The 27,196-nt window shown below is 54.4% G+C and overlaps 1 protein-coding gene across 1 annotated transcript in view; it reads right to left on the bottom strand.

Moving 5' to 3' along the window:
- The window catches only part of PEDS1 (plasmanylethanolamine desaturase 1), a 28,191-nt gene extending 2,421 nt beyond the window's left edge, over positions 1–25,770 (bottom strand). Inside the window, exons 1-5 of the mRNA XM_017529918.2 lie at positions 25,560–25,770; positions 16,077–16,196; positions 4,220–4,311; positions 2,928–3,072; positions 1,426–1,641 (exon numbers count right to left, since the gene is read on the bottom strand). Coding sequence (XP_017385407.1) covers positions 1,426–1,641; positions 2,928–3,072; positions 4,220–4,311; positions 16,077–16,196; positions 25,560–25,680 — 694 coding nt within the window. The 5' untranslated portion in view covers positions 25,681–25,770. The remainder of the gene's footprint in view (positions 1–1,425; positions 1,642–2,927; positions 3,073–4,219; positions 4,312–16,076; positions 16,197–25,559) is intronic.
- Between the last annotated feature and the right edge of the window lie 1,426 nt (positions 25,771–27,196).

The following is a 27,196-nucleotide window of genomic DNA, read 5'->3' as shown; positions in this document are numbered from 1 at the left end:
CTGTAACTCATCAAGTACCTACTATACGCCAAACACTGCACTTGCCACTCCCCCTGAGAAGGTGATATATGAAGGAGGGGGCTTCAGCCATATTTTGTGGAGGAGAAGAGTGGCCCCCAGGGAGGTTCGTGAGTTTCCTAAATACATATATGGAGAAGCTGAGACTTAGGCCTGAGGTGGCCCGACCTGACAGCCCCTGACACACTCGACCTTGAACGAAGCCCAGCTGGCCCCAGAGAGACTGCTCAGTTCACCCTGCCTCTTCCGCACTGGCCGCCAACCGAGCCTGGCACGTGGGTCTCCTTTCCAACCCTCCTTGCACCTGGTGCACTCCTGCCTCTGGCCTGCGTGCTTCCTGCTTCCTTTGCTCTCATCTGTGACCATCTATCTGCAGGCCTTCCCGTGCTTCTCTCTTCCCTCTTCCATTGCTCTGCCCCCAGCTCCCTCCACGCCAAGGCACGAGCCTCTTTGCCATGCTGGAAACATCCCAGGCAAGCACAGGCCAGCCTCACGGCCTTTGAACCTACTGTTCCTGCTGCCTGGAGTGTCGCTCCCACAGAGGTCTTTCTCCCTCAGCTCCTTGGGTCTTTGTCCAAGTGTCACCTCCCTGACCATCCCATTTAAAAGGCAAAATCCCCCACTTCCCTCTCCCACCCCCTGCTTTATCTTCCTCCATAGCAGATAGCAAGTTAGCACCATCAGCTACACTACATATTTTATTCATTTGGTCCCTCTCCCTCACTAGACGGTGAGTGCCACGAGGGCAAGATCGGGGGGAGGGGTGTGTGTGTGTGTGTGTGTGTGTGTGTGTGTGTGTCAGACCCACTCTTGTTGCCCAGGCTGGAGTGCAGTTGTGCGATCTCAGCTCACTGCAACCTCTGCCTCCCCAGTGCAAGCAATTCTCCTGCCTCAGCCTTCCGAGTAGCTGGGACTATGGGCAGCCGCCACCACGCCTGGCTAACTTTTTGTGTGTTTTTAGTAGAGATGGGCTTTCACCGTGTTGGCCAGGCTGTTCTCCAACTCCTGACCTCAAGTGATCCACCCGCTTTGGCCTCCCAAAGTGCTGGGATTACAGGCGTGAGCCCCCGTGCCTGGCTGATTCCTGCCGTTTTGTTTGCTGCAGGAGCCTAAGCCCAGAGCACCGTGGCATGTGGTAGGTGCTCAATAAATACAGGATGATGGGTGACTGGAACCACAATGCCATGAAGTTGGGGGACAGAGTTTTGTCTGTCTTATTTACTGTGTCCTCAGCACCTAGAAGAGTGCCTGGCACACAGTAGGTGCTCAATAAATGCACGTTCTGAGAGACTGTTCCAGAGGGCAAGGACTGTGTGACCTCCCGCTGTGATCTCTGCCCTCCTGACCTCGAAGATGGTGTGGTAGCTGGGGTGGGGAAAGCCCATTCCACGCTGCCGCTGGCCGCACCTGTGGTGATGCAGAAGTAGGTCTCGTGGGGCGAGACATGGTGGATGCGATGGTGTTTACGTGGCAGGATGACATGCCAGTCCTGCAGAAGGATGACCCAGCGCGGCAGCCCAAAGTACGTGTGCGACCACTTGTGGATCTGGTTGGTGAAGGTGCCGAAGATGATCAGGCAGAAGACGAAGCACTCCCAGGGGTAGCACAGCTGCTCCAGGGCTTCTGCAGGTGGGGGAGAGGGAGGGCCGGCACAGCTGTCACTTGGACAGGGAACCCACCCCTACCGGCCCTCACCACCTGCCCCTGGCGGCTCGTGCACTGTGCAAGCACACAGGATTCTTTCCCACCTCCTGCAGGGCTGCAGGCAAGCTCAGGTGCTGCCCTGGGCTTCGGGCTTTCCTCCTGCTCAGGAAGCAGGCGTAATGGCAAGAGGATAATGGCTAGGAATGGGGACAGGAGTGAGCTGGAGCTGGGTTCTGATCCCTGCCGACATTTCTTGGCCGTATGAGCTAGAGTCAGTGGCTGCCTCTTACAGGCTTAATTTCCCCGTCAGGAAAATGGGAATAATGCCTTCACCCAGGTTCCTTAGGAGCAGAGCCTGAAACAGGTTCCTGTGTCTGTGATTTATCAAGGGAGGGAAGCGAGACCGGGCAGGGCAAGAGCAGAGCAAAGCTGAGGTGGGTGGCGCCCTGCCTCAGGCCGTTCCTGCAAGGAGCTCTGAGGTGTTAATGGCTCTTTAGAATTAGACCCACTCCGAGGCAAAGGGACTGGCCTCAGAGGCCGTTCAGTCACTGGCTCCAGGCTTATCCCAGGGGGAGAGGCAGGACCTCCGCTCCATTTCTGGAGAAGCTGGGAGCTGTCAGCAGCCACCACTCACAGGAGCAGAGGATCGGTGAAGGGGATGGGTAGGGTGCCTAAGCACCCACGGCGTACACATCCTCAGCAACTCTACCCACGGGAGGCTGCCCGAAGAACCAGTGGGTGTTACGGTGCTGGAACAGGACCGGGCCCCACCTTACCTCCACCTGACAGATAAGGCGACTGAGACTCAGAGTGGTGAAATCACTTGCTTTGGGACAAGTCCCTCTAAAAATAGGTAGGCCCTATTTTCACAGCCTAGATGTTTTCTACTAAGCCATGGTAGCAAAACCAGAAGCCCTGCCAGGCAGGTAACACAAACGAACAAGGTGGGTCAGGTACAGGGCAGCAAGTGGTCGGGATGGTGGTAAACTGGAAAGATGCGTCCTGTCAAAGGCGGTGGCTGCAGTTCAGCTCCCACCCACTGAGGCCAGGTGGGAACACGGACCCAGGAGGGGCAGAGCAGATTGTGCAAGAGAAGCTGGAAACCCCGATCTTTATGTCAGGTTTCCTGATTTTACATGAAGACAATGAATGAAAAATCTTTTAAAACACCATAAGGAGCCAAACACACAAGTCCCAGGAAGCTCCTGGGGTGGGCCTCTGCCCCCACGGCCCCCTCCCGGCCCACCACTAGCTGGGCGCCTCACCAGGGCTCTGGGTGCGGAACTTGTAGGCCATGTTTAGCAGCGGCAGCAGCGTCACCAGACAGTTGTCCCCGTTGGTCTCGATGAAGTCGTGCCGTGTGATAGCTGTGGGATCAATGTGGTGCTCCCGGAAGGGGCGGATGAAAGCCTGGGGTTGGGGGGGACACAGCCCCAGCAGTCACCCCACGTTAGTCAGCTGCTCTCACGGACCCCTAAACACACTCACCCTGGGCTCACCTCCCGCCTTTGCTCCTAAGTTCCCTCCACCCTGGATGCCTGAACATTCCACCCCGCCCACTGCTGGACACAGACCTCATCCAGCCTTTGGGGAGATAAGCGAAATATCCCTGGAGGGACTTTGGGTTGGCACTATCTGCCTCTGGGCCTCAGTCTCCCCACCTGTGCTGTGAGGGGGCTTGGAGACAACATCTGCCCTTCCTCCCTACCCCAAGGCAGCTGAGGAGGCCCCGCTAACTAACAGGTGGGACCCTCTGGACCCCATGCACCTCCTGGGGTAACAGCCTCCCCTCCTTAATCCAAGCGCTTCTGATTGGGCTGACCCCGCCCCCTGGCTGAGAAAGAACATGTGACCAGGCCTGGCCAATCACAGCATCTCATCCCTCTAGCCAGTGACTGGCTGAGGGCCCAGAACGTGACCCAATCTGGGCCAATGGGAGTGAGCCATGAGACTTCGGTTGGCGGAAACGATGGGAAAGGAGAAATGCTGTTTTCCTGGGAGAAGGACTGTTCTCTTTTCCCAGGAGCTGGAAGGATGTGTGTCTGGGCAGTGAGAAGCCACACTGGCCACCACATGAGGTAAAAGTAGAGACAGAGATGGAAGCATAAGCCTGAAGAATGTGGTCTGTCTGCCCTGCTGGACACAGCTGTACCTTAATTTGGCTCTAACCTTGAAATTTTCAGTTACATGAATCAGTACCCTTGTTTTCCTAAGACAGTTTAGATTTTCTGTCAAAACCAAAAAAGTCTGACGAATACAAAATAAAATGCAGTTGAAAAAGCAAGGAGCAGCAGGGAGACAATGGAAAAGCAAGATGTGGCCCCCAAATTCAGGGGTTCTGGTGAGGCTGGCACAGATCTAAACTCTTGGACCATCCCAAGCCTGATGGTTTTGCTTCCAAAATCCCAATGGACTCCTGTTCTAGTCTTGCAGGATGGGGGTGAGGGACAGGTGCCTTCTTTCAGATAGGGAAACAGTCTTAGAGAGGAAAGGGGACTACCCAAGGCCATACAGCCCAACCTCCTTCTGGAGGACATGGTTGGGTCAACATACGAACCTTCCCCACAACAGGCAGCTCCACGGAGCCCCACGTGTCAGCACCCCAGTGCACCAGGCCAGATAAGAAGTCAGCAATGAGAGCCCCTGCAACTGTGGACAAGACGTGAGTGAGTGAAGGGACATCCCTGTACCTCCCCCAATCACAGTCCCTCATTCATTTACTCATTTGCCTGCTCATTCATTTGTTAGGAGGGGAAAGTGTCCCTTCTCTACTCGGGATGTATCTTCCCTGAAGATGAAGCCCCAGGCATAACACTCCTGCTTGTCACTTGCTGTGCCCCAGGGCAGATGCCAAGACTCATCTGCTTGGAGAGTCTGAAGAGCATAAACTGGGCATGCTCAGATCAGCCCAATCTTTCCCTATCAGGAGCTGGCTGTGCCCTTCTCTCTGCCCCACATAGGGAAGCCTGCTCTGCACCGGTGTTGCCTGGAACTGGAGCAATGTCCTTCTAGGTTTGGTGTTAGAAAGAAAGTACCTTCCCTGCAGATAGAAGCCTCACTGCTCCACCCCCACCCCCAGCCCTTTTATCAGTAATAAATGTGATCATTTGGTCTCCAGCAGCCTTTTCCTTGTTTCTTTTCTTTTTTTTTTTTTTTTTTTTTTTTTTTTTTTTTTTTTGAGACGGAGTTTTGCTCTTGTTACCCAGGCTGGAGTGCAATGGCGCGATCTCGGCTCACCGCAACCTCCGCCTCCTGGGTTCAGGCAATTCTCCTGCCTCAGCCTCCTGAGTAGCTGGGATTACAGGCACGCGCCACCATGCCCAGCTAATGTTTTGTATTTTTAGTAGAGACGGGGTTTCACCATGTTGACCAGGATGGTCTCGATCTCTTGACCTCATGATCCACCCGCCTCGGCCTCCCAAAGCGCTGGGATTACAGGCTTGAGCCACTGCGCTCGGCAGGCCTTTTCCTTGTTTCTGTTCTCAATCTGTTCGGAACTAGATTAGGGTTCCCTCCGACACCATGCTCTCACTTGAGGGTTCAGTAGATTTGGACTCAAATTCCAGTTCTGTCACTCACCAGCTGTGACATTGTCACTAGCTGTGACACTGCACATGTTATTTAGCCTCTCTGTGCCCAGTTTCATCTTGTAAAATGGGAATGATACAGCCGAGTGTGGTGGCTCATGCCTGTAATCCCAAAACTTTGGGAGGCTGAAGCGGGGGGATTATGTGAAGTCAGGAGTTTGAGACCAGCCTGGCAAACATGGTGAAACCTGGCAAACATGGTGAAACCCCATCTCTGCTAAAAAAATACAAGAATTAGCCAGGCATGGTGGCACATGCCTATAATCCCAGCTACTCATGAGGCTGAGGTGGGAGAATTGCTTGAGCCCGGGAGACGCAGGTTGCAGTGAGCCAAGATTGTGCCACTGTACTTCAGCCTGCCGCACACGGTAAGACTCTGTCTCCAAAAAAAAAAAAAAGGAATGATGCTAACATTTATGAGCATTTTCTCAATGCCAGGCACAAGGGCTTTACGGGCTAGACCCTGATGAATTCTCACCATTTCTTACAAGTTGGTAGCATTTTTATTCCCATTTTGTAGAGATGGAGACTGAGGCTCCCACCCCATGCTGCCTCCCATCACTCTCCTCCTTCACTGCAGCCCAGGTCTACTGGCTTATCCCCTTCCCTTGCACACACCCTTACGCAACTCTGGGTCTTTGCATCTGCTGTTCTCTCTGCCTGGAACATTCTTTCTCAAGATGCAGCACAACTCACTCCCTCACCTCCTTCAGATGTTTACTCAAATGTCCTCCCTGCACACCTGATGGAAAATTGTAATCACCTCATCTCCCAGCACTTCTGATCCCCTATGTATATTGTTCTCCAAGCACTCAGCATCTCTGACTGCTCCTCTGCTGCTTTATTTTCTCCCCTGACAAGGATGTCGGCTCCACCATCGCCAGGGCTTTAGTCTGTTTGTGGCTGTATCCCGGCTCCTGGCACCTGTGCGGAACTCAGTAGAGCACTAAGTGCAGTGCTTGGCACACAGTAGGCTCTCAGGACATATTACTGTTGCAGTCAATCAACTAAGCAACATTCTGTGAAGACCTACTGTGTACTAAGCTCTAGGGACAGAAACATGTCAGACACTGAGCTCACGTCTATGGGGGAAGGAACGTTGTGAAACCCAGCAGGGGACGATGGCAGCTGTGAGTGATGACACCTGCAGCCTTGGCTCATGGGGCTTCAGACAAACCCTTTCCCGCCCCTCCCCAGACTCAGTTTGTCTGTGTCAACTCGTTGTCTGAGGTTCTGAGTTCTGCTGGTGCCCTCAGCCCCTTGACAGGTGACCAGGCTCTTGGGCACTGCAGAAAAGCCCCTGGATGCCTCCCGGGTGAGACTTGTGGTTGAAGGGACAAAAGTAAACATGCCAGTCACTGTAGACGGGCAATCCTGATGCCCGAGCCCGGGGTGAGGGGCAGCCGCTTGACACAGACTTTCAGAGGCCCTATGGTGTCCATCACAGATGCCAAGCATGGGAGGGGTGGCGGGGGTTGGGGCAGCATACTTTCACGCAAGCATCTGCAAGTTCCTGGTGATGAGGGTGGGAGGACAGGTGGGCACAGGTGGCAGCTATAGCTCCTAGCACGCAGATGCTTAAGGACAGGCTGAAGTGTGTCACTGCATGGTGGCTGGGCTGAGGGAAAGGGTCTGGGCTCAGCAAGGCCCCAGAGCCTGGGCACCCAGTGGCCCTGCTCTGGTCTGGGCAGTCCTGCTCCTTGGTGATGGGGAGGGTGGATCCAGGCTGGGGCAGGGGAGGGGGTGTAGAAGGTGAGGCAGGTGTAAGCCTGAGAAGGGCTTCTGCATTTGCTGTTCCTCTACCCAGCACCCACCCCCACTCCAGATCCCCTGTGCTGGCTCCTCCTCAGCCTTCTCACTCAGAGTAAAGGTCAGCCAACGCTCCTGGCTGAAGTTATCCTCCCAGGCAGTTGCTCTCGCTCACATCTCCCTGCTTTATTATTATTATTGAGATGGAGTTTCACTCTTGTTGCCTAGGCTTAAGGGCAATGGTGCAATCTCAGCTCACTGCAACCTCTGCCTCCTGGGGTCAAGTGATTCTCCTGCCTCAGCCTCCCAAGTAGCTGGGATTACAGGTGCCTGCCACCATGCCCGGCTAATTTTTTGTATTTTTAGTAGAGATGGGGTTTCTCCAGGTTGTTCAGGCTGGTCTCGAACTCCTGACCTCAGGTAATCTGCCCATCTCAGCCTCCCAAAGTGCTGGGATTACAGGCGTGAACCACCAAGCCCAGTCCCCCTGCTATATTTTTTTCATACCATGTGTCATCCCCTGAGATGGCCTCATTTGTCATCCCCACCTCTTGGATGAACAAAGAGGCCTGGAGAAGTTGAACCACTGCCTCCCAGTCAAGTGGCAGCTATGGGATGACAAGGGGCCTGTCTACCAGCACCCTTTCAAGCCCTTAATCTGCACTGCAGAAGGTCCATGGCATTATTAGAGCTCCTACTGCATACTTTGGGATGCTGTGTATGCACTGCCTCTGTCTACCAGGAGGGACAAGAGGCCATGTGGCCAAGAACTATGACAGAGCTAGATCGAGTTACCATATTGCTGTGTGACACTGTGTCTAATCTAGGCCTCAGCATCCTTACCTGCTTAACAAGGTCAACCAAGGATCTCAAGGCCCTGTCCCCATAGCTCTGACTAATGACATCTCTAAATGCTGCCTTTGGGCCAGGTGTGGTGGCTCACACCTATAATCCCAGCACTTTGGGAAGCCGAGGTGGGCGGATCACCTGAGGTCAGAAGTTCTAGACCAGCCTGGCCCCGTCTCTACTAAAAATACAAACATTAGCCAGGCGTGGTGGCAGGCACCTGTAATCCCAGCTACTCGGGAGGCTGAGGCAGGAGAATGGCTCGAACACGGGAGTTGGAGGTTACAGTGAGCTGAGATTGCATCACTGTACTCCAGCCTGGACAACAAGGGCAAAACTCTGTCTCAAAAATAAATAAATTAATTAAAAAATGCTGCCTTCATGAAAGGAATAGGTACCAGATAGAGGAGAAGCGACTGGATGTCATAGGGGTGGAGCCTTGCAAGGAATTCAGAGTCCATGTTCCTTGTTCCCCGAATTCTGGGCTCCTGGTGAGATGGGGACAACCCCCTTCCCTCCCCTTAAACTTCGGCTCATTTTATGTTATAATTGAATATAACCTACAAACAGTAAAGGTCATAGGCCTTACGCAGCTCACAGCTTTTACACACATAGACACACCTGTCTGACCACCCCCTAGGTTAAGACAGAGATTCTAAGGCTGGGCATGGTGGCTCACGCCTGTAATCCAAGCACTTTGGAGGCCAAGGCGGGTGGATCACCTGAGGTTGGGAGTTCAAGACCAGCCTGACCAATATGGTGAAACCTCGTCTCTACTAAAAACACAGAAAAATTAGCCGGGTATGGTGGTGCGTACCTGTAGTCCCAGCTACTCAGGAGGCTGAGGCAGGAGAATTGCCTGAGCCCAGGAGGCGGAGGTTGCGGTGAGCCGAGACCGCGCCATTGCACTCCAGCCTGGGTAACAAGAGTGAAACTCCGTCTCAAAAAAAAAAAAAAAAGCAACGATACAGATGAGAAAACAGTACTTGGGCTAACGCTGTGTACCGGGGCTTTGTCAAGTGGTAAAAAGTGCATTGCTGGGAGCATAGCTTCCCATTCCTTAAGTGTGGGTTGTGTACAGTGACCTTCCAAACAGAGCACAGGATGACGGGGAGGGAGGCCAGGCATGGTGGCTCATACCTGGAATCCCAGCACTTTGGGAGGCTGAGGTGGCCAGGTCACTTGAGGTCTAGAGCTCTAGACCAGCTGGCCTACATGGTGAAATCCCCTTTCTACTACAAATACAAAAATGAGCTGGGCCATGGTGACGCAGGCCTGTAATCTCAGCTATTTGGGAGGCTGAGGCAGGAGAACTGCTTGAACCTGGGAGGAGGAGGTAACAGTGAGCCAAGATTGTGCCACTGCAGTCCAGCCTGGGCAACAGGGTGAGACCCCGTCTCAAAAAAAAGGGGGCCAGGTACGGTGGCTCACACCTGTAATCCCAGCACTTTGGGAGGCCAAGGTGGGGGGAATCATGAGGTCAAGAGATTGAGACCATCCTGGCCAACATGGTGAAACTCCGTCTCTACTAAAAACACAAAAATTAGCTGGGCATGGTGGTGTGTGCCTGTAGTCCCAGCTATTCGGGAGGCTGAGGCAGCAGAACCCCTTGAACCCGGGAGGTTGAGGTTGCAGTGAGCCGAGATCGTGTCACTGCACTCCAGCCTGGGTGACAGAGCGAGACTCCGTCTCACAAAAAAAGAAACAGAAAAGAAAAAAAAAAAAACTAAGGGGAGGAAGGCTGGGCACACTGGCTCATGCCTATAATCCCAGCACTTTGGGAGGCCAAGGTGGGAGGATTGCTTGAGTCCCAGAGTTCAATACTGACATATCAAAACCCTGTCTGTACATAAAATAAGAAAATTAGCCAGGTGTGGTAGCAGGTGCCTACGTTCCTAGCTGGAGGCTGATGTGGGAGGACTGCTTGAGCCTGGGAGGTTGAGGCTGCAGTGAGTTGTGACCGAGGCACTGCACTCCAGCCTGGGTGACAGAGGAAGACTTCATCTCAAAAGAAAAGGTGGGTCGAGGGGAGCAGAGTAACTTTTTTTGTTTGTTTTATTGTGACAGGGTCTCCCACTGTGGCCCAGACTGGAGTGTGGTGGGGCCATCACAGCTCACTGCAGCCTTGACCTCCCGGGCTCAAGTGATCTTCCCACCTCACCCTCCCGAACAGCTGGGACTACAGGCATGTGCCACCACACTCTGCTAATTTTTAAAATTGTTTGTAGTGACAAGGGTCTCACTACGTTGTACAGACTGACCAGTGAACTCCTGAGCTCGTGACCACCCACAAATCCTGAAGTGCCTCCCAAAGTGCTGGGATTATAGGCTGAGCCACTGCACTGGCCGACAGTAACTTTACCGTGGAGTACTCTGACGTCTGCTACCTTAACCAGGGGACCAAAGTCATCCCAGTGATAAGTCATGTTGACAGTCTGTACTTCTGCTATGATGTGATGACAATGGCACTTTACTTCTGAACTTTCCTCATAACCCATAAACCCAGTCTAATCTTGAGAAAAACATCAGACAGATACCAACAGAGGGGCGGCCTATAACACATCTGACTAGCACTCCTCAAAACCGCCAAGGTCACTGAAAATAAGGCAAGTCTTGGAAACTCATGGACAAGAGGAGCCTGAAGGGACATGACCACTAAATGCCACGTGGTACCCTGGGTGGGATCCAGGGACAGAAGAAGGACGTTAGGAAAGAACTAAGGCAGTCTGAATAAGCTACGGGCTCCAGCATGAAAGTGTATCCACACTGGCACACACTGTAACAAATGTACCCTATTAAGTAAGATTTCAGATGTGAATAATGAAGGAAGCTGTGTGCCCAGACATATGGGGACTCTCTGTACTATCAGCCCCGTCTTTCTATAAATTGAAAACTTGCTCTAAAAAATAAAGTCTATTTTTCAAAAAGTGTACGATCTCACTTCATGTCCACAGTAACAGGCCTCACCCCATTCCCACCTTCCAGAGGAGGGTAAGGACCGGCCAAGGTCACACGGTGGCAGGGGCAAGGCAGGGCTGCTGGTGAGTAGCCAGAGACTCTATAGAGTCATTCAGGATGATGCAGCCTTAGGGTTAGGGTTAGGGAGCCTTCACACCCAGGAATGGAGGATGGGGACATTTACCTCCCTTCACTACAAGAAGTTAATAAAATGGGCCACTGGGTGAAGAGCCCGGTGGGTTCCATGACGCAGCAAGCCTCCCCCTGACGCTGCTCCAGTGAGTTCTCTGCTGAACCTCAGTCTTGCCATCTGTCCAATGGCCAGGCCCGGGCACCTGCAGGGTGCCCAGCAGGGAGGGGTGAGTGCTTTGGACAGAAGGCAGGAATTATTTTAGGAGTTGAGGAGCCCTCCCCCTGGTTTTGTGATCCTGGGGCCTCTGCTGGTGGCAGTGACTCCAGGCTGCTGTCTGAGGCTGCTTTAATGGGGGCAGGGGTGGCAGACAGGCACACAGAAGCCTCTTTGTCCCAGCTCTGGGGTGGTAGCAGCTGGCAGCCGGCTCCCCCTGGGGACAGCTTCGGCCTGGTTACCACCCCTCTCTGCAGAACACTGAAACAAGGAGAGGGATGGGAGATGGCTCACTCCAGGCTACTGTGACTCACAGGGGACCTTGAAGCAGACTCTGGGCACCTGGGGGCTTCCACTTCCCCAGAGGTCACCCAGCTGGGACTTCCTCACCCCACCCTGCCCACCTCAAAGGCCTCGCATGGAGATGGAAAGCGTGGCTGAGGGCGCAAGTGAATGCCCTGAGGGCAAGCCCATGGGCTGTGGTCCTGGGTCCCAGTCCTGTCTTCACCGCCTTTCAGCTCAGTCAGATCCAGATTCCATCTCCACCCACAGGGCGGGCCACCACCCGAGGTCTCCTGACTTCTCTGACCCCCTCTCCGACCTGTGGACTCACTGTGCCCTCTGCCCAGAACACCCTCTCCCAAAGTCCACGGAGGACTCTGACTGCTCTTTAAGGGATGACTCACAACACAAACACTCTTCCTTCCCTCCTCCACGTGGAACCAAAGCTCAGGGTTCCCATGGCCTTCATAAAAGGCCATGTTCACCCACTCATTCATAAAAATGAGGTGCTTGTCAAGGTGAATGATGACCTCCACATGGCTAAATTCAAAGGTTCCTTTACTGCCCACCTTGCTGGTCCACTCGGTGGCTGTTCCCAGTTGACCCCCAAGACTCCTGGAAACACATTCTCCTCTTGGCCCCTGCAAGCCCTCCCTGGTCTCCCAGGCAGTGCCATCCCAGCCTCCATTGCTGGCTCTTCCTCCTCCCCAGCCTGGAAACCCTGGGGACTCAGCCCTTGGGGGTGTTCAGCTAGCCTAGATGAAGAGGTCTACCTCGACACAGGTGACCCCAGATTTCTTTTTTTATTCTTTTTGGAGACGGAGATTCCCTTGTCGCCCAGGCTGGAGTGTAATGGTGCAATCCTGGCTCACTGCAACCTCTGCCTCCCAGGTTCAAGCGATTCTCCTGCCTCAGCCTCCTGAGTAGCTGGGATTATAGGCATGTGCCACCATGCCTGGCTAATTTTGTATTTTTAGTAGAGATGGGTTTTTCCATGTTGGTTAGGCTGGTCTAGAACTCCGGACCTCAGGTGATCCGCCCACCTCAGCCACCCAAAGTGCTGGGATTACAGGGGTGAGCCATTGAGTCTGGCCTCTTTTTTTTTTTTTCCCCCCCAAATGGAGTCTTGATCCGTCTCCCAGGCTGGAGTACAGTGGCACGATCTTGGCTCACTGCAACCTCCACCTCCCGGATTCAAGTGACTCCCCTGCCTTAGCCTCCCAGGTAGCTGGAATTATAGGTGCCCACCACTGTGCCCAGCTAATTTTTGTATTTTTAGCGGAGACAGGGTTTTACCGTTCCAAAGTGCTGGATGACAAGCGTGAACCACTACAACAGGTTGGACCCCCAGATTGCCATTTCCAGCCACCTCTCCTGCCTCCAGACCTGGATTTCAAGTTTGCTGCGCGACACCTCTCCTTAGCTCACCAGTGGCCATCTCGAGCATCTCCCTCAGGCCTGCCCTGCCAGCCTCTCTCCATCTCTGTGAATCACAGCTTCATCCCTTCCATCTCTCAAGAGAGAAACATTGGAGTCAAGCTAGCTCTTCCCTTTCTCGCCCCCACAGCCAACCTGGAAGCACATCCTGGCAGCTCACCTTTCACAGCTCATCCAGAACTTGACAACTCATCACCATCTCCCCTGTTCCACCCAGGTCTGGGCCGCCCTCGGGTCTGGGCTGCCATCTTCACGTGGCTGGACCATGGCAGGTGCCTCCTCCCTGGCTGTCCCCACCACCAGCCATCTTCCCCTCTGTATCCAATGATGTCAGCTCCCTGTGGGAAACTCACCAGTGGCTTTTCATGACCCCACATCCAGACCGAAGCCTCAAGGCCCCACAACATCTGCTTCCAATGCCTCTCTGGGCTGCCACAATTTTCCTTTGATCAGTTTCCTCCAGCCACAGTGGCCTTGCTCTATTCCCCAAGCACACGAGGCACGTGCCAACCTCGGGACCTTTGTGTTTGCCCTTCCCTGTGCCTAGGATGCCCCTCCTCCAGATCTCTGCACAGCCCCTCCCTCACCTCCTTCAGGTCTCTTTTCAGAGAGGCCTTCCCTGCCTATTCCGTTAGCTCGATTTTGCGTGCCAGTGTTGCCTCACGTGTCTCTGTGTTTATTAACTCGACACCTTTTCACGCTTCAGCCTTCCTTGATTCCTGGGGCCTGCCTGGGACAACAGAACCTCTGGGGAGATAATGAGGGGCAGGGGGCAGGCTCTGCAGGCTGGCACGGTGCCCTGACTGTCTACATGTTAACACACAAATCAGGCGGCTATTTAAATCGATTAGGGACTGTGCAAACACCACTATCAGGGGATTGTCTGCTCTTATCAGCCCAGAGGGAAAGGTGTGGAATGGGGAAGCTGGCGCTGTGCAGCCTCGAAAGCCAGAGATTTCCTGGGCTGTGGCTGGAAGCTCAGGTCCCAACCAGGGAAGAAAGACAGTGACCTGCCTGGGACATCCCCCCTCCCAGCCTGCATAGCACATACCGGGTCTCTGACCCAGCCCATCCATTGCCCCAGCTGGGCCTGCTGCTGCGAACGGCCTGGCCTCCCACTGTTAACTGGAGGCTATACAGACCCTGAGGGTGGCATTAGAGAGCCAGGAAGGCCCGGATTTGCCATCTCTGACTCTGCTGCTGCCTGGGGGAGGACCAATATGTGACTTACTCGGCCTCTCAGATGGTGATGGGAACCTCCTCACTAGGGTGGCACAGAGTGAAAAGTGTAGGGGCTCACAAAACACCCATCACTAAGCCGACCAGCGAGGCTGAGGTGCAAGCTTGATCAGTGGTCTGGCAGGTAATGTCCCCTCTCCACCTCTGCTAAGTCACTGGTTTTCTCAGCACCTCAGCACACCTGCATTTTGTCCTCACAACAGCCTTAGGAGGTGGGTACTGCCAGCAGCCTTATTTTACACCGTGGAAAATGAGGCTCAGAGGTGCAGTGACAATTGCCCAAGGCCACACAGCCAGGAGGTGGTGGAGCTGGGACATGAACCCAGGTCTGCAGAGGCCTTGCTCGTAACCACCCCCAGATGAGGCTCCAAGGCTCAGGCTGTCTATATTCCTGCCCTTGAATGCGGGGCTTGAGGCAGAGAGGCCGGTGGTACAGGTCCCTCCCATCCCTGGGGGCAGGGGACAGGCTGGCTCCTGCAGGCCAGGCTTCTCAGCAAGGGACAGGTTAATCTCTATCCCCTCCAGCTGGTACGGCTCCTGCCCCCAGCATATGCCAACCCCACCAGACCCAGATGGCTCAAATAGCTGGCCTGAGCACTATTGGCTTAGGCGGCCAGAATGCTTTTAATGAGATTGTGGGAGTTGAACCCTTAGGGAGGGCCAGGCAGGACCAAGGGCACAGCCAACCCCCTTCAGTCTGGAAGCCTGGGATGGGGAGGCGACGGGTGGCACATGAAGAGGAAGGAAACTGAGTCATCCAGGGCCTGGGAGTGGAGGCAGTATATTCAAAACTATGTTGTACTCTAGCTTGAAGTGGACTCTGGGCTAGTCCCCTCTCTGAGCCTCAGTTTCCTCATCTGGAAAATGATGACAACCTTAGCGTAAGGAGTGACCAATGGAAAAACACCCAGGAGGTCCTAATAAACAGCAGCTCCCTCATTCACTCACTCACCGATTCAAACAACACTGATCGCCGGCTGTGTGCCAGGCCTGGGGCTCGGAGCTAGGGATGCGGCAGTGAATTTAGTTGGGAGAGATAGATGATAAACAAATAAAGACACCGTGGACACAGTGTAACAACAGAAAAGGGGATAGTGTGTGACAGTGCTGCTATTTTGAGACAGGAGTCTTGCTCTGTTGCCCAGAGCAAGTGATCTGCCTCCCAAAGTGCTGGGATTACAGTTAGGAGCCACCACCCCTGGCCAGGGCTGCTATTTTTTTGTAGGGCAATCAGGGAGGGCTTCTCTGAGGAGGTGACATCTAAGCAGAGACCTGGAGCAAATCATGTAGGTGTCTGCTGGAAGAGTTCTAGGCATAGAGAACTTCTGCACATGCAAAAGCCCTGAAGTAAGAATGCATCCAAGAGTAGGTGGTGGAGGCGGAGCCAGGAGGCCAGTGTGGCAGGTGCAGGGTGACCTAGCCTGAGGGTGGAGAGAGGACACTGGGGCAGGTACGCTGAGGACTGGCTGTTCTATACAGCTGCAGGTGCCCGCAGATGAGAGTGGGAGAGTGGCATGATCTGCCTGGGGCTCTGGCAGGCTCCCGCTAGCTGTGTGGAGACTGCACAGCACAGGGCAAAGGGGAAGGCAGGGAGACCAGGAAGGAAGCTCCTGAAACAGCCCAGGCGGGAGGGGATGGTGGCTGGTCCAGCGTGGGGACCATGAGGATACGGAGCAATGGCTGGACTCCTCGTGCGGTCTGAAGTAGAGTTAACAGCGTTTGCTGATGGTTTGGATGTGGAACGTAAGAGGAAGAGAAGAACTGAGGATCATGTTCAGGTTTTGGGCCCAACGGACAGGCCGCAGGGAGGTGCCGCCGACTGAGATAGGCAGGCGGGGTACTCAAGCACATGCTGGATGCGAGCACACACACACACATCCATGCATGCGGACACACACGTGCACCAGTTACCCGGTGGGTCCCTGGGCCCTAGGGAAGTTGAGGCAGGCAGCAGTGCCACAGGTACTCACCGACACCCAGTATGATGAGGGGCGTGTGCTCCCAGCGGGCCAGCAGCAGGAGGTGGACCAGGTTGTGGGCGATGAGGCTGAAGCACAGGACCACACAGCACCACTCCTGGAAGCGCTTGCCTGCAAGGAGTAGAGGCGACAGGGAACAGGTGAAGGGTCAAAGCCGGGCAGAGCGGGGCCCCACGGGCGCTTTACAACTGTGTTCAATGCGTCTACAGTGCCAACCACAAGCTGAGCTTACAGACTGTACCCATTTCACAGATGATGTCACTGAGGCCCTGCCCAAGGTCAAACAGTCAGGGCTGGATGCATTAAATCAAGAATAGGGCCCTTCAGACCCTTCAGAGAGGGGCCAAATTCTTTGATAGGCCAATTCTTTGACAGACAGGACCAGAACTCTGGTCTCCTGGGCCCCTCTGGGCTGTCTCTGGGGACACCTAAGGGAACTTTAATGAGCTTCTTTTTCTTTTTTTAAACTAGAATCTTCGTGGTTTCACGTGTCCCCTTTTGAAGGTAATTATTTGGAGGTAGAAGCTACAAACAATCTTTAATCCCGGTGGCTCCCACCCTGCCCAGCCTCCCTCAAGCAGGCTCCAGACAATGAGTCAGGAATTCACCCACAAACAGGGCCCTGGGGACAGTGGGGCTTCTAAATGGATGGCCGCGGTCTAGCTGATGTGCGGGCCAGGGAGTCGGAGCTTCTGATTCCTAAGAGGAGCCGGAAGTCAGGCTTTGGGTGTGAAATCTGTTTAAGTGTTGCCACAGTTTCTTTTTTTTTTGCTTTTTATTTTTTTTTGTTTTTGAGATGGAGTTTTGCTCTTGTTGCCCAGGCTGGAGTACAATGGCGTGATCTAGGCTGACAGCAACCTCTGCCTCCGGGTTCAAGCAATTCTCCTGCCTCAGCCTCCCAGGTAGCTGGGACTACAGGCATGCACCACCACACCCAGCAAATTTTGTATTTTTGTAGAGACGGGGTTTCTCCATGTTGGTCAGGCTGGTCTCAAACTCCCGACCTCAGGTGATTTGCTCACCTCAGCCTCCCAAAGTGCTGAGATGACAGGCGTGACTCACCACGCCCAGCTGGCCACATAGTTTTCATAGGCATGTGAACTCAGACAAGCTGCAGCTTTGTTTGTGGTGTCAAAACTTGGGAAATAACCTAAGTGGCCATTGCCTGGGGATTGGCCAAATGAATTCGTCCACACTATCTGAAGCTGGGAACACGCCTGGGCAGTTATCTATAAGGGGATGTGGAGAGGGGTCCAGGACACCTTGATAAATGCAAAAAGCAAAGTGCCAAATAGCAGCCATTTATGTTAAAAAAAATCTATATAGTTAAGTCTGGCTTTTCCCTTATTCCCTTTTAAAGTACTAGCATATCGCATTTTTTTTTCTTTTAATTGTAAATTAAAATAAATAAAAGAGGGCTGTGCATGGTGGCTCACAATCTGTAATCCCAGCACTTTGGGAGGCCGAGACAGGAGGACCACCTGAGACCAGGAGTTCGAGACCAGCCTGGCCAACATGGTGAAACACCATCTATACTAAAAATACCAAAAACAACAACAACAACAAAAATTAGCCAGGTGTGGTGGCAGGTGCCTGTAATCCCAGCTATTCAGGAGGCTGAGGCAGGAGAATCGCTTGAATCCGGGAGGCGGAGGTTGCAGTGAGCCAAGATCGTGCCATTGCACTCCAGCCTAGGCAACAGAAAGAGACTCCATCTCAAAAAAAAGAAAGAAAGAAAGAAAAACACCATGTGGGTGACAGAACATGTGACTAGGGTATACCCCAGGCAGCTGCTACAAAAGGCACAGAAGACCTTTAATGACAATAATTTTATCATGAGTGTTGAAAATACACTGAGCAGTTACTACTTGCCGGACGCCTGCTGAAGTGATGCCCTTTTGCAGATGAGAAAACTGAGAGGTCAAAGAAGTAGCCCAAAGCCACCCCAACTAGTCAGCACAGACCAGAATTTCATGGCCAGAGGGTCTGCCTCCTAAGATCCTGCTCTCACCCTGCTCCATCCTGTTCCTGCTGCCCCTCATTCCCCATCACCCTATCACCTTGACGACACTCTGGGTCAGGGGGCCAGACAGGTCCCTGTGAAGGGGTCAGGGCCAGAGGAGGTAAGAAGGGCTCCTCCTGCTTCTGTCCTCTTTTTCTTTTTTTGAGATGGAGTTTCGCTTTTGTTGCCCAGGCTGGAGTGCAATGGCACGATCTTGGCTCACCACAACCTCCGCCCCAGGGATTCAAGCGATCCTCCTGCCTCAGCCTCCCAAGTAGCTGGGATTACAGGCATGTGCCACCAGGACTGCGTAATTTTTGTACTTTTTTTTTTAGTGGAGACAGGGTTTCTCCATGTTGGTCAGGCTGGTCTTGAACTCCTGACCTCAGGTGATCTGCCAGCCTTGGCCTCCCAAAGTGCTGGGATTAAAGGCGTGAGTCACCGCACCTGGCCCATCCTTGCTTCTTTCTAGGTTTGTGCATGCTGTTTCTGTCACTCCCTGTACACCTGACACTGTTCCTGTAGATCTCACCTTGGAAACCTCCATTTCCAGGAAGCCATCCATGATGCCTCCTCTGACTCCACGCTCCCTCAACATGAGGCCCATTGCTCATGCCTGTGGCCTTGCCTATGTTTGTCTTCCCCTTCCTAAATGTGAAGTCGGGAGGCCCAGAAACCATGTGTGGCTCACTCACCAGGGCCCTGCCTCCGTAAATGCTTGCAGAATGAACAAATTCCCAACCACAATCCTAAAGGACAGCTCCAAGGCTTTATCTCTGGGTGCTGCTCACCGATACACTTTGGGAAGGCAGTATTGGGCTCTCCGTTTGTCCTGATAGGGAAACTGAGGCTCAGGGAGGGAGACGGCCTTGTCCAGACGACTCCAAGGCTTTGTCTCTGGGTGCCGCTCACTTACACACCTTGGGAAGAAGTACTGGCTCCCATCTGTCCTGACAGGGAAACTAAGGCTCAGGGAGGGAGAGGGCCTTGTCAAGGTCATACAGCAGCAAGCCACTCCTGACCTACCCTGAACCAGAACCAGGACAGCTGTCCTCCCCTGGCCCATGAAAGACCAAGGCTCAGAAAAGAAAGGGGACACATCAGGGTCACATCCCCTTGGCCCTTTTTGTACAGAAAAGGACACTGAAGCCCAGGAAGGACAAGGAACTCAACAGAGGTCACAGAGCAGAGGTCACAGAGCAGAGGTCACAGGGGCCTAGATCTCCCAGTTTCCCAATTCTCAGGCAACGGCTGTTTCCCTCGGGTACACAGCACCCCCGCCGCCCCAGCAGCCGCCCCAGCCTGGGGATCACCATGATCAGGCCTCGCAAGGCCTTCCCCTTTCTGGTTCTTGTTTGTAGCCAAGGCTCAGGGCTCAGAAGCAGAAAGCCCTGAGCAAGTGGGGTGGGAGAACACGGAGAAGCAGTGAGAAGGAAAGAACAGGTGAGCCCTCTCCATCAGCACGCCTGACCCACAGCCTGCAGGGACAGGAAGTGGGCAGAGCTGACTGCAATGCAATCAAATAACAGCTACCCTAACCATGGCTGACACCCACTGAAACCTGTCATGTGCTGGGGTGTGGCCCATATCAGAGAGGTTGCAAACTGGCCTCCTCTGGCATGTTTTGCCTTCAGTTTTAAAAAGTGAGCTACATTTAGAAGTCACATAAAATTCCTGATTTCCTACTTCACTCAAGAACACAGGCCACCTAGGCCTGAACAGTAGTGGCGACCCCCGTCCGATGGGGTACGAGCTCCAGGTTCACCCTCGTCCTCTCCCTTCCCTGTGGTCTCACACTGGGTGGCCTGATTTGGTGGCGCCCTGGCTGGGCCCCTGCAGCCATCTGAGTTTTTGAGCCAGAGGCACAGTCTCTCATTCAAGTCTCAGCTCTTCAAGGAAGGAACTGAGTGATCTCATTTCTCAGACAAGGAAACTGAGGTTCAGAGCTGGGTTTGGATCCCAGACTCATAAATGAGACACACGTTAGCCTGGGCGTTTGGGGTGTGCTGAAACCAAAGACCATCCAGCTCTCTCCCCACGCCATGGAGAAAGCCCTCCAAATCTGAGTATTTTTCCATCTGAACTCCATCTCCCGTTGGCCTCTGGAAACTGGATCCTTCTGCAGACCAAATACATTAATTCTGATCCATAAAAAATACATATACTACGGCTGGGCGCAGTGGCTCATGCCTGTAATCCCAGCACTTTGGGAGGTTGAGGTGGGCGGATCACGAGGTCAAGAGCTCGAGACCAGACTGGACAACAGGTGAAACTGTCTCTACTGAGAATACAAAAATCAGCCAGGCATGGTGGCGTGTGCCTGTAATCCCAGCTACTTAGGAGGCTGAGCCAGGAGAATCACTTGAACCCGGGAGATGGAGGTTGCAGTGAGCTGAAATCATGCCACTGCACTCCAGCCCGGGCGACAGCGCAAGACTTTGTCTTGGGGGAAAAAAACCTGCACAACATTAGTAGCCTTCACTGAGCACCTGGAACATGCCAGGTACCCAGGGCTAAGATGACTTCAGCAACCCTCACCACCTGCTGGAGCTAGGGACCCTCTGTCCCATTCTTTAGAGAGAGAAGCTAGGCCTGGAGAGGTGAAGGCGCTTGTCCAAAGTCATTTGAGAGTCACCAAAGTCACAGCATGGACCATCAGCCTGGCAGGGCCTGTGGGGTCGGCTGGCCTAAACTGCATCACTTTACAGATGGGCAGACAGAGGCGGGGGCAGGGAGGGGAACTGCTCAGGACATAGGAGGCCTGGCTGTCCTCTGGCTGTGTGCTGAGGTCCTGCTTTCTGAGCCAGCCACTGGCTTGGCAGGGGTTACAGATCTGAGCCAACAGTAGTGGCCACCTGTCGGCCTGAGGAAGGGCTGGCCTTGTGTGGCAGAATGGAGGGCTAGGAAGAGGTCTGGGTCATGCCTTTGTCATCTTGCTTTCCAGGGGCAGGCTGCAGTCAAAGGCTTGGCAGGCCCAACTCTTCTGGTTGCAGGTAGAGATAAGCCCCAAATAAGCTGGACTTTTGAGGGCCCCTGGCCACCAGCAGACCCTCAGCCTCAGGGAGTGGGGGACAAGAGGTAGAGAGAAGGCAGGAATGAGTGACAGACAGATGGACAGAGGGGCAAAGAAGAGATGAGAGACAAATAAGGAATCAGAGTCATGTGAAGATGAGAAATAGGCTGAGCACCGCAGCTCACTTCTGTAATCCCAGAACTTTAGGAGGCAAAGGTAGGAGGATCGATTGAGGCCAGGAGTTGGAGACCAGCCTGGGCAACATAACCAGACCTTGTCTCTACAAAAACAAAAATAAAAATTTGCTGGGCGTGGTGGCTCACACCTGTAATCTCAGCACTTTGGGAGGCCGAGGCAGGAGGATTACTTGAACTCACAAGTTTCAGGCTGCAATGAGCTATAATTGCTCCACCGAACTCTACCTGGGTAACAGAGCAAAACCTTGTCTCAAAAACAAACAAACAACAGAGACAAAAGGAACAAAAAACAGCCAGAAGGCCCGTTTGGGGGACTGAACCCCTAGGCTCAGCTTTGGGAGTACAGGCCGGGACTCTCGCCCAGCGCTCCTGACACCCTCCACCTTTCCCTCCCACTGTGCCAAGACCCTCTGTAATCCCCAGGGCAGGGGGCACCCCCAGTTGGCCTGGGTGGGGGACAGGTGGATCAAGGACCCCCAGGCTGCACCCTTGAAGCCTGGGGCACCTGAGAAGTGGCACACACATGGCCTTTCAGCTGGGACCTCCTGGGAAGCTGGATACCTGCCTCACCCTCTGGCCTGCCAAGCTGCCCAGGCCCTTCACAAACCCTGGCATCTGGCATGAGGTGGGCTGCTGCTGCGAAACTCAAGCCCAGGACAGAACCCTTCATGGCTCTGGGGTCCCGCAGGACCAGGCCTCAACCACTGGGCCAGACACCTGGGGCCTGTGGAATCAGGCAAAGGCTGCTTCCCTGCTATACCTGTCACCATTCCCTCCACCCCATGCTGCTCAGTTTCAACGACTCACAGCTCCCTATACATAGTAGGCCCATTCTCTGCCTCCTGCCCTACACACATGCTGTTCTGATGGCCTGAATACCTGTCCCCACTAACTCCTGCACACTCTCCCCGGGCTGGCTGACTTCGATAGTGGGTTGTAACAACACAGAACCTAGTACACCTCCACCCCGCCCCTCCCCGACTCAGGGGTTCCAGGCCTAGCCCCGATGCTGCCCCGCCCTGTGACCTCAGGCAGCCCCTCCCATTTTCTAAGCCTCATGAAATGTTCCGGCAAAGGTGGACTGGGTGCTCAAGAGGGGCCAAGCACTTCAAACAAACCAAATAGGTTCAGTCCCTGTCCTGCCAGCCTTCCCGTCAGACAAGGGCAGATAAGGCCTAACCCTGATCAGGGCGAGCTTTAGGAAGAGATGCATGGGGTGGGGGTTGGGAGGGTTGCAGCCTCCTCCTCTGTGGATGGGATTAATATCAGGGTACAGCTCTCACAGTTGTAGACAGGATGCACTGAGAGCAGGTGAGGAAAAGGCCTAGCACAGTGAGGGCCCAGTCAAACTCGGCTGTGTTGATTGCCATGATTACGGGTGTCAGCTGTCACAATGCCAAACCACCTCCGGCCCCAGTAATCTCAAACATTCCACTCCTAGAACCCAGGAACTTCTCCCACTCTTCCCACCAGCCTACATGTGTCCTCCAAGTTCCCTAAATGTACCCAGCAAGTTCCTGACTCAGAGCCTTTGCATTTGCTGTTTCCCTGGTCTGGACCAACCCTTCCTCAAGTATCTTCAGAGCCCCCTCCCTCCTGCCTTCCTCCCTTCAGGCCTCCGTCCCAATATCACCGCTCAGGAAGGCCTTCACTGCCCCCTCTCTAAAATGTCAGCCCTTCCCCAACATTTCAGGTCCCCCTCTCCGGCTACACATTTGTTCCATGGCACTTGCCACCACCGGGCATGTGAGATCGTTATCTGCTGAGTTTATTGCTTGGCTCTACTAAACTGCCAGCTCCGTTTTTCTCTTTTTCTTTTTTTTGAGACAGAGTCTCTCTCCCTCTGTCATCCAGGCTGGAGTGTTGTGGCGTGGTCTCGGCTCACTGCAAACTCCATCTCCTAGGTTCAAGTGAGTCTCCTGCCTCAGCCTCACAAGTAGCTGGGATTATGAGCGCCTGCCACCACATCCAGCTAATTTCTGTATTTTTAGTAGAGTTGGGGTTTTGCCCAGGCTGGTCTCGAACTCCTGACCTAAAGTGATCTGCCCGCATTGGCCTCCCAAACTGCTGGGATTACAGTAGTAAGCCACCGCACCTGACCAGCTCCATGTTTTTCTGTCTTGTTCACCACTCTGCCCCCCAGAGCCTAGAACATAGGTGTTCAATAAACATTGAACCTGGTCTCTCATTTTATCAGGCCCAGAGGGGTCAAGTACTTCCCCAAGATCACACAGTGAGGGGACAGAAGCAGAGAGCCCAGTGAAAAGAAATTTGGAGAAACTAGTTTGGCAAGTTTCCTCCTCCACCTCCAGGTCAGGAAGAGATAAAGGACTTTGACTGCAGATTTGGGGCATCAGGCTGTCTGCAGACTCTGATTCAGGCATGGTTGTTCTTCAGAGAGTGAAGGGTACTTGGGGAAACCAGAAATGGACAGATATGCAATGGATCGTGGTGGAGTGGGGAGACGGCAGTCCCTGGGGAGGCTCGGAATGCCTGGGAATGATTTGGGCTATCTGAAAGGAGGTGGGGTTCACAGGAGCAGGCAGAGCTGGACACTGAAGAGGGAGGCCCTTGCATCCTTACCCTCAATTCCCAGGTAGGAAGTTTGAGGACCAGAGAGGTGAGGCGGATCCCCCGCAGCAAAGGTCAGATGACTGTGTTAACAACAGAGAGTGCCTACTGGATGCCAGGTGCTGCACCACAGCGGATCATCTCACTTCTACTTCCTGACACTAAGGGGCACGTAAACTTCAACTTGCAAGGAAACCAAGGGGAAACAGAAATGGAAAGTGGCTTGGACCAGGTCACACAGCTGAGTCACAGAGTCAGGATGTTAACCCTGGCCTATCCCCAGGAGAGAAGGAGGTTTTAAGTCCATAGGCTGGGTGTCTTGGGTATAGGCCTGAAGAAACCATGGTGGTATGGACCAGGTGCCCATGTCAGGTGTGAAGAGTCACAGAGAATGGAGTGGTCTAGGACCCAATGAGGAAACGCAAATGGCCCATGGTCATGCTGCCTCTTAAGGAAGGGACAGCACGGAACCCAGGCCAGTGAGGGCAGGAAGCTAAGGTGCTAGTGACCCCAGGCCCACCCCAGGCAAGGGCTGTGTGTGGTGCTTGGTGGCTGCCCCACAGCAAAAGGAAGGATGCCAGGGTGTTTGACAAACAAAGCTTGAAGCGATGGTGACAGCCAGGCAGAGGGGCCTCCCAGTCACCTGAACCTGGAGATCTCAAAGGCACTTCCTTAACCCCTGGGGATAAAGGGCCCTCCTGAGGCCAAACAATAAAACCAGGGCTCACAAAGGAGTCAGAGAAGATGGGGGTGGGGAGTGCTTGCTGGAGCGTATACAGTGAGCAAAGGAGGAAGAAGCCAGGGAGAAAGCGAGGCCTGAGGGAAAGGGGCAGAGAGGGAGACGTGAGCTCCAACTTATGATCTGGTATGGGGAATATGGGGTTTCCAGTCCCAAGTCCTACGGAAGGGGCTAATACATGGATGTGTGGGAGGGGCAAGAACTGGAGTTGGGGTTTATATACAGGAGAGCTTACACGGGGGGACGTTCAGTCCACTCACTGCCTGGGACCCAGGAATATGGGGTGAGGGCCGATGCTCCCCACTGAGGGTTGGGGAAAGGATCTCTATCTGTAGCCACTGAAGCTATCACTAGGATGGGGTTTTGGGGGAAGGGTGTGGGGGGCACTCTGCAGCTGAGAGCCCCTGAGGTAGGGTTCCCTGGGCAGAGGGGCTGACATTCCCCTGTTCGCAGCGAGGGCCTGGGCTAGGGCACAGAGGAGACACTAGGGTTTAGATTCCAGATCTGAGAAACCCGGGATGAGGTGTCACTTTTAGGGGCCCGAGGGCAGTGCTTATAATTGAAGGGCAGCTTTGGGCTTGGAATGGGTCCTGGGGGGATGGGAGGTGGGGTTCTAAGTCTAGGAGCACTCTTCGCAATCGAGAATGCCCCGGGGCTAGGATTCCGTATCTGCGGGTCCGAAGGGAGTTCCGTTTGTCGCCCAGAGAGAGCTCAGGGTAGTTTCTTGATCTGGGGAGTCTCTTTGCAGTCAGGAACCGCCGGGGCCAAGATTCTGGCTTGGGTTTGGAAGTGACGCTGGGGTGGGGTCCCCGGACTTAGGGGCGCTATTTGCAAGTTAGAAGCCCGGGCTGGAGTTCAGCATCTGGGCCCGAGGTTGGGGCTCCGATCTGGGGTCGCTGTCCGCAGCCCGGGCTGGTGACCGCAGGCCTGGCGGGGGGCTCGGAGGTCTTACCTGGCGAGTATAGCGCAGCCAGCTCGCGGGCCCCGGCGTGCTGCGCGCCCCAGCGGCAACAGGCCGCCTCGTCCTCGTCCAGCTCTAGCTGCTGGCCCGGCCCGTCCTCGGCGCCCGCCATGGCCACCCGCCCGGCCCGCCCGGTGCGCTCTGCTGGCGGCGGCGGCAGGGCCGCGGAACCGCGGCGAGATCACGCCGCCCAATGACCGCCCAGCGCCGGGCGCGGCGGCGACGCGGGTGGGGTCCTCGCTCGGCCGCGCGTCACAGCCAATCGGGGCCCGCGCCCCAGCCGCGCTGGCCAATCGGATGCCGCTGAGCCGCAGCCAACCGCGGCGAGCCGGGGGCTGGGCTGCAGCTGGACGCAGCTGGGCGCGGGAGCGTGGGGCCGAGGCGCGTGCCCGCCTGCCCCGCTCCGCCCCGGCCGGGCTACCGGGTCCAGCCCCGCCCCCCCCGGGAACTCGCAGCGTGTTGTCGCCCACCTCGGCCTCGCCTCACTGGCCCATGTAATGGGCCGAAGCTGGGCCCAGAAATGGGCATTTCTTGAGCCCGCAGCGTTAAGCGCCCACTGTGTACAAGGAACGCGAGGGCAGGGCGCCGGCCCAGGGCGGGGGCCGAGGCCAGGGAGTGTTTGGCCCGCACTTTGTACGATGCTCTCTAGGGAGGCCAATGGACCGTGGGCTGGTTTATCTAGCCCTACTGTGTGCAGAGGTTTCGGTGGCCGTGTGTTCATCAGCTGTGTGCCAACTCTGTGCTGTGCGCCCAGAGAAACCTCCAGCCTGCCCCGCATTCCCCCTCAGTTCACGTTCTCCCGATGGAGAGGACAGTACACTAGTGAAAAGGACAGCTGGGGTCACTATGAGATGGGCTGAGCGCTTAATATCTGTCAGGCGCTTCACCAAGAGCTAGACGAGCAACATTTCTTTGACCCTTAAACATCAATGGTACTGCCTCCTCAGAGAGCACCCCCACCACCACACTGCTCAAAGGTGCCCCCTCCTCCAGTCACTGTGACATCACCCCGTTTTTTCTTCACAGCGCTTGTGGTGGTCAATGAGCTTGCAGTCCCTGTCTCTCCCATCAGAGAGCAAGCTCCTGAGAGCAGAGAACAGCTTTGCTGACAGCTGAGCCCCATGCCAGGATCAGGACTGGAACACGGCAGAGCTCAATAAATGCTTGTTGAATGAATTAAGGCTCAGCCAGATGTCTTTAATACTTTAGCAGATAAATGACAGCAGCGGAGATTTATCCCAGGTCTAACCGACAACAAAGTACACAATAATTGCGCATAGAAATTCCATACAGGCCTGGCGTGGTGGCTCAAGCCTGTAATCCCAGCACTTTGGGAGGCCGAGGCTGGCGGACCACCTGAGGTTATGATCAGCCTGGCCAACATGGTGAAACCCGTCTCTACTAAAAATACAAAAATTAGCTGGGTGTCGCAGAACATGCCTGTAATCCCAGCTACTTGGGAGACTGAGGCAGGAGAATCGCTTGAACCCGGGAGGTGAAGGTTGCGGTGACCTGAGATTGCACCATTGCACTCCAGCCTGGGTGACGAAAGCAAAACTGTCAGAAAAAAAAAAAAAAGAAAAGAAAAAGAAAAAAATCCATACAGTGTGATCTTATAGGAGCCACCC

This window comes from Cebus imitator, unplaced genomic scaffold (genome assembly GCF_001604975.1).
Source record: "Cebus imitator isolate Cc_AM_T3 unplaced genomic scaffold, Cebus_imitator-1.0 Scaffold62, whole genome shotgun sequence".
Classification (NCBI taxonomy): domain Eukaryota; kingdom Metazoa; phylum Chordata; class Mammalia; order Primates; family Cebidae; genus Cebus; species Cebus imitator.
The sequence above is the reverse complement of the archived record's forward strand: the minus strand, read 5'-3'. Positions and strand labels throughout refer to the sequence as shown.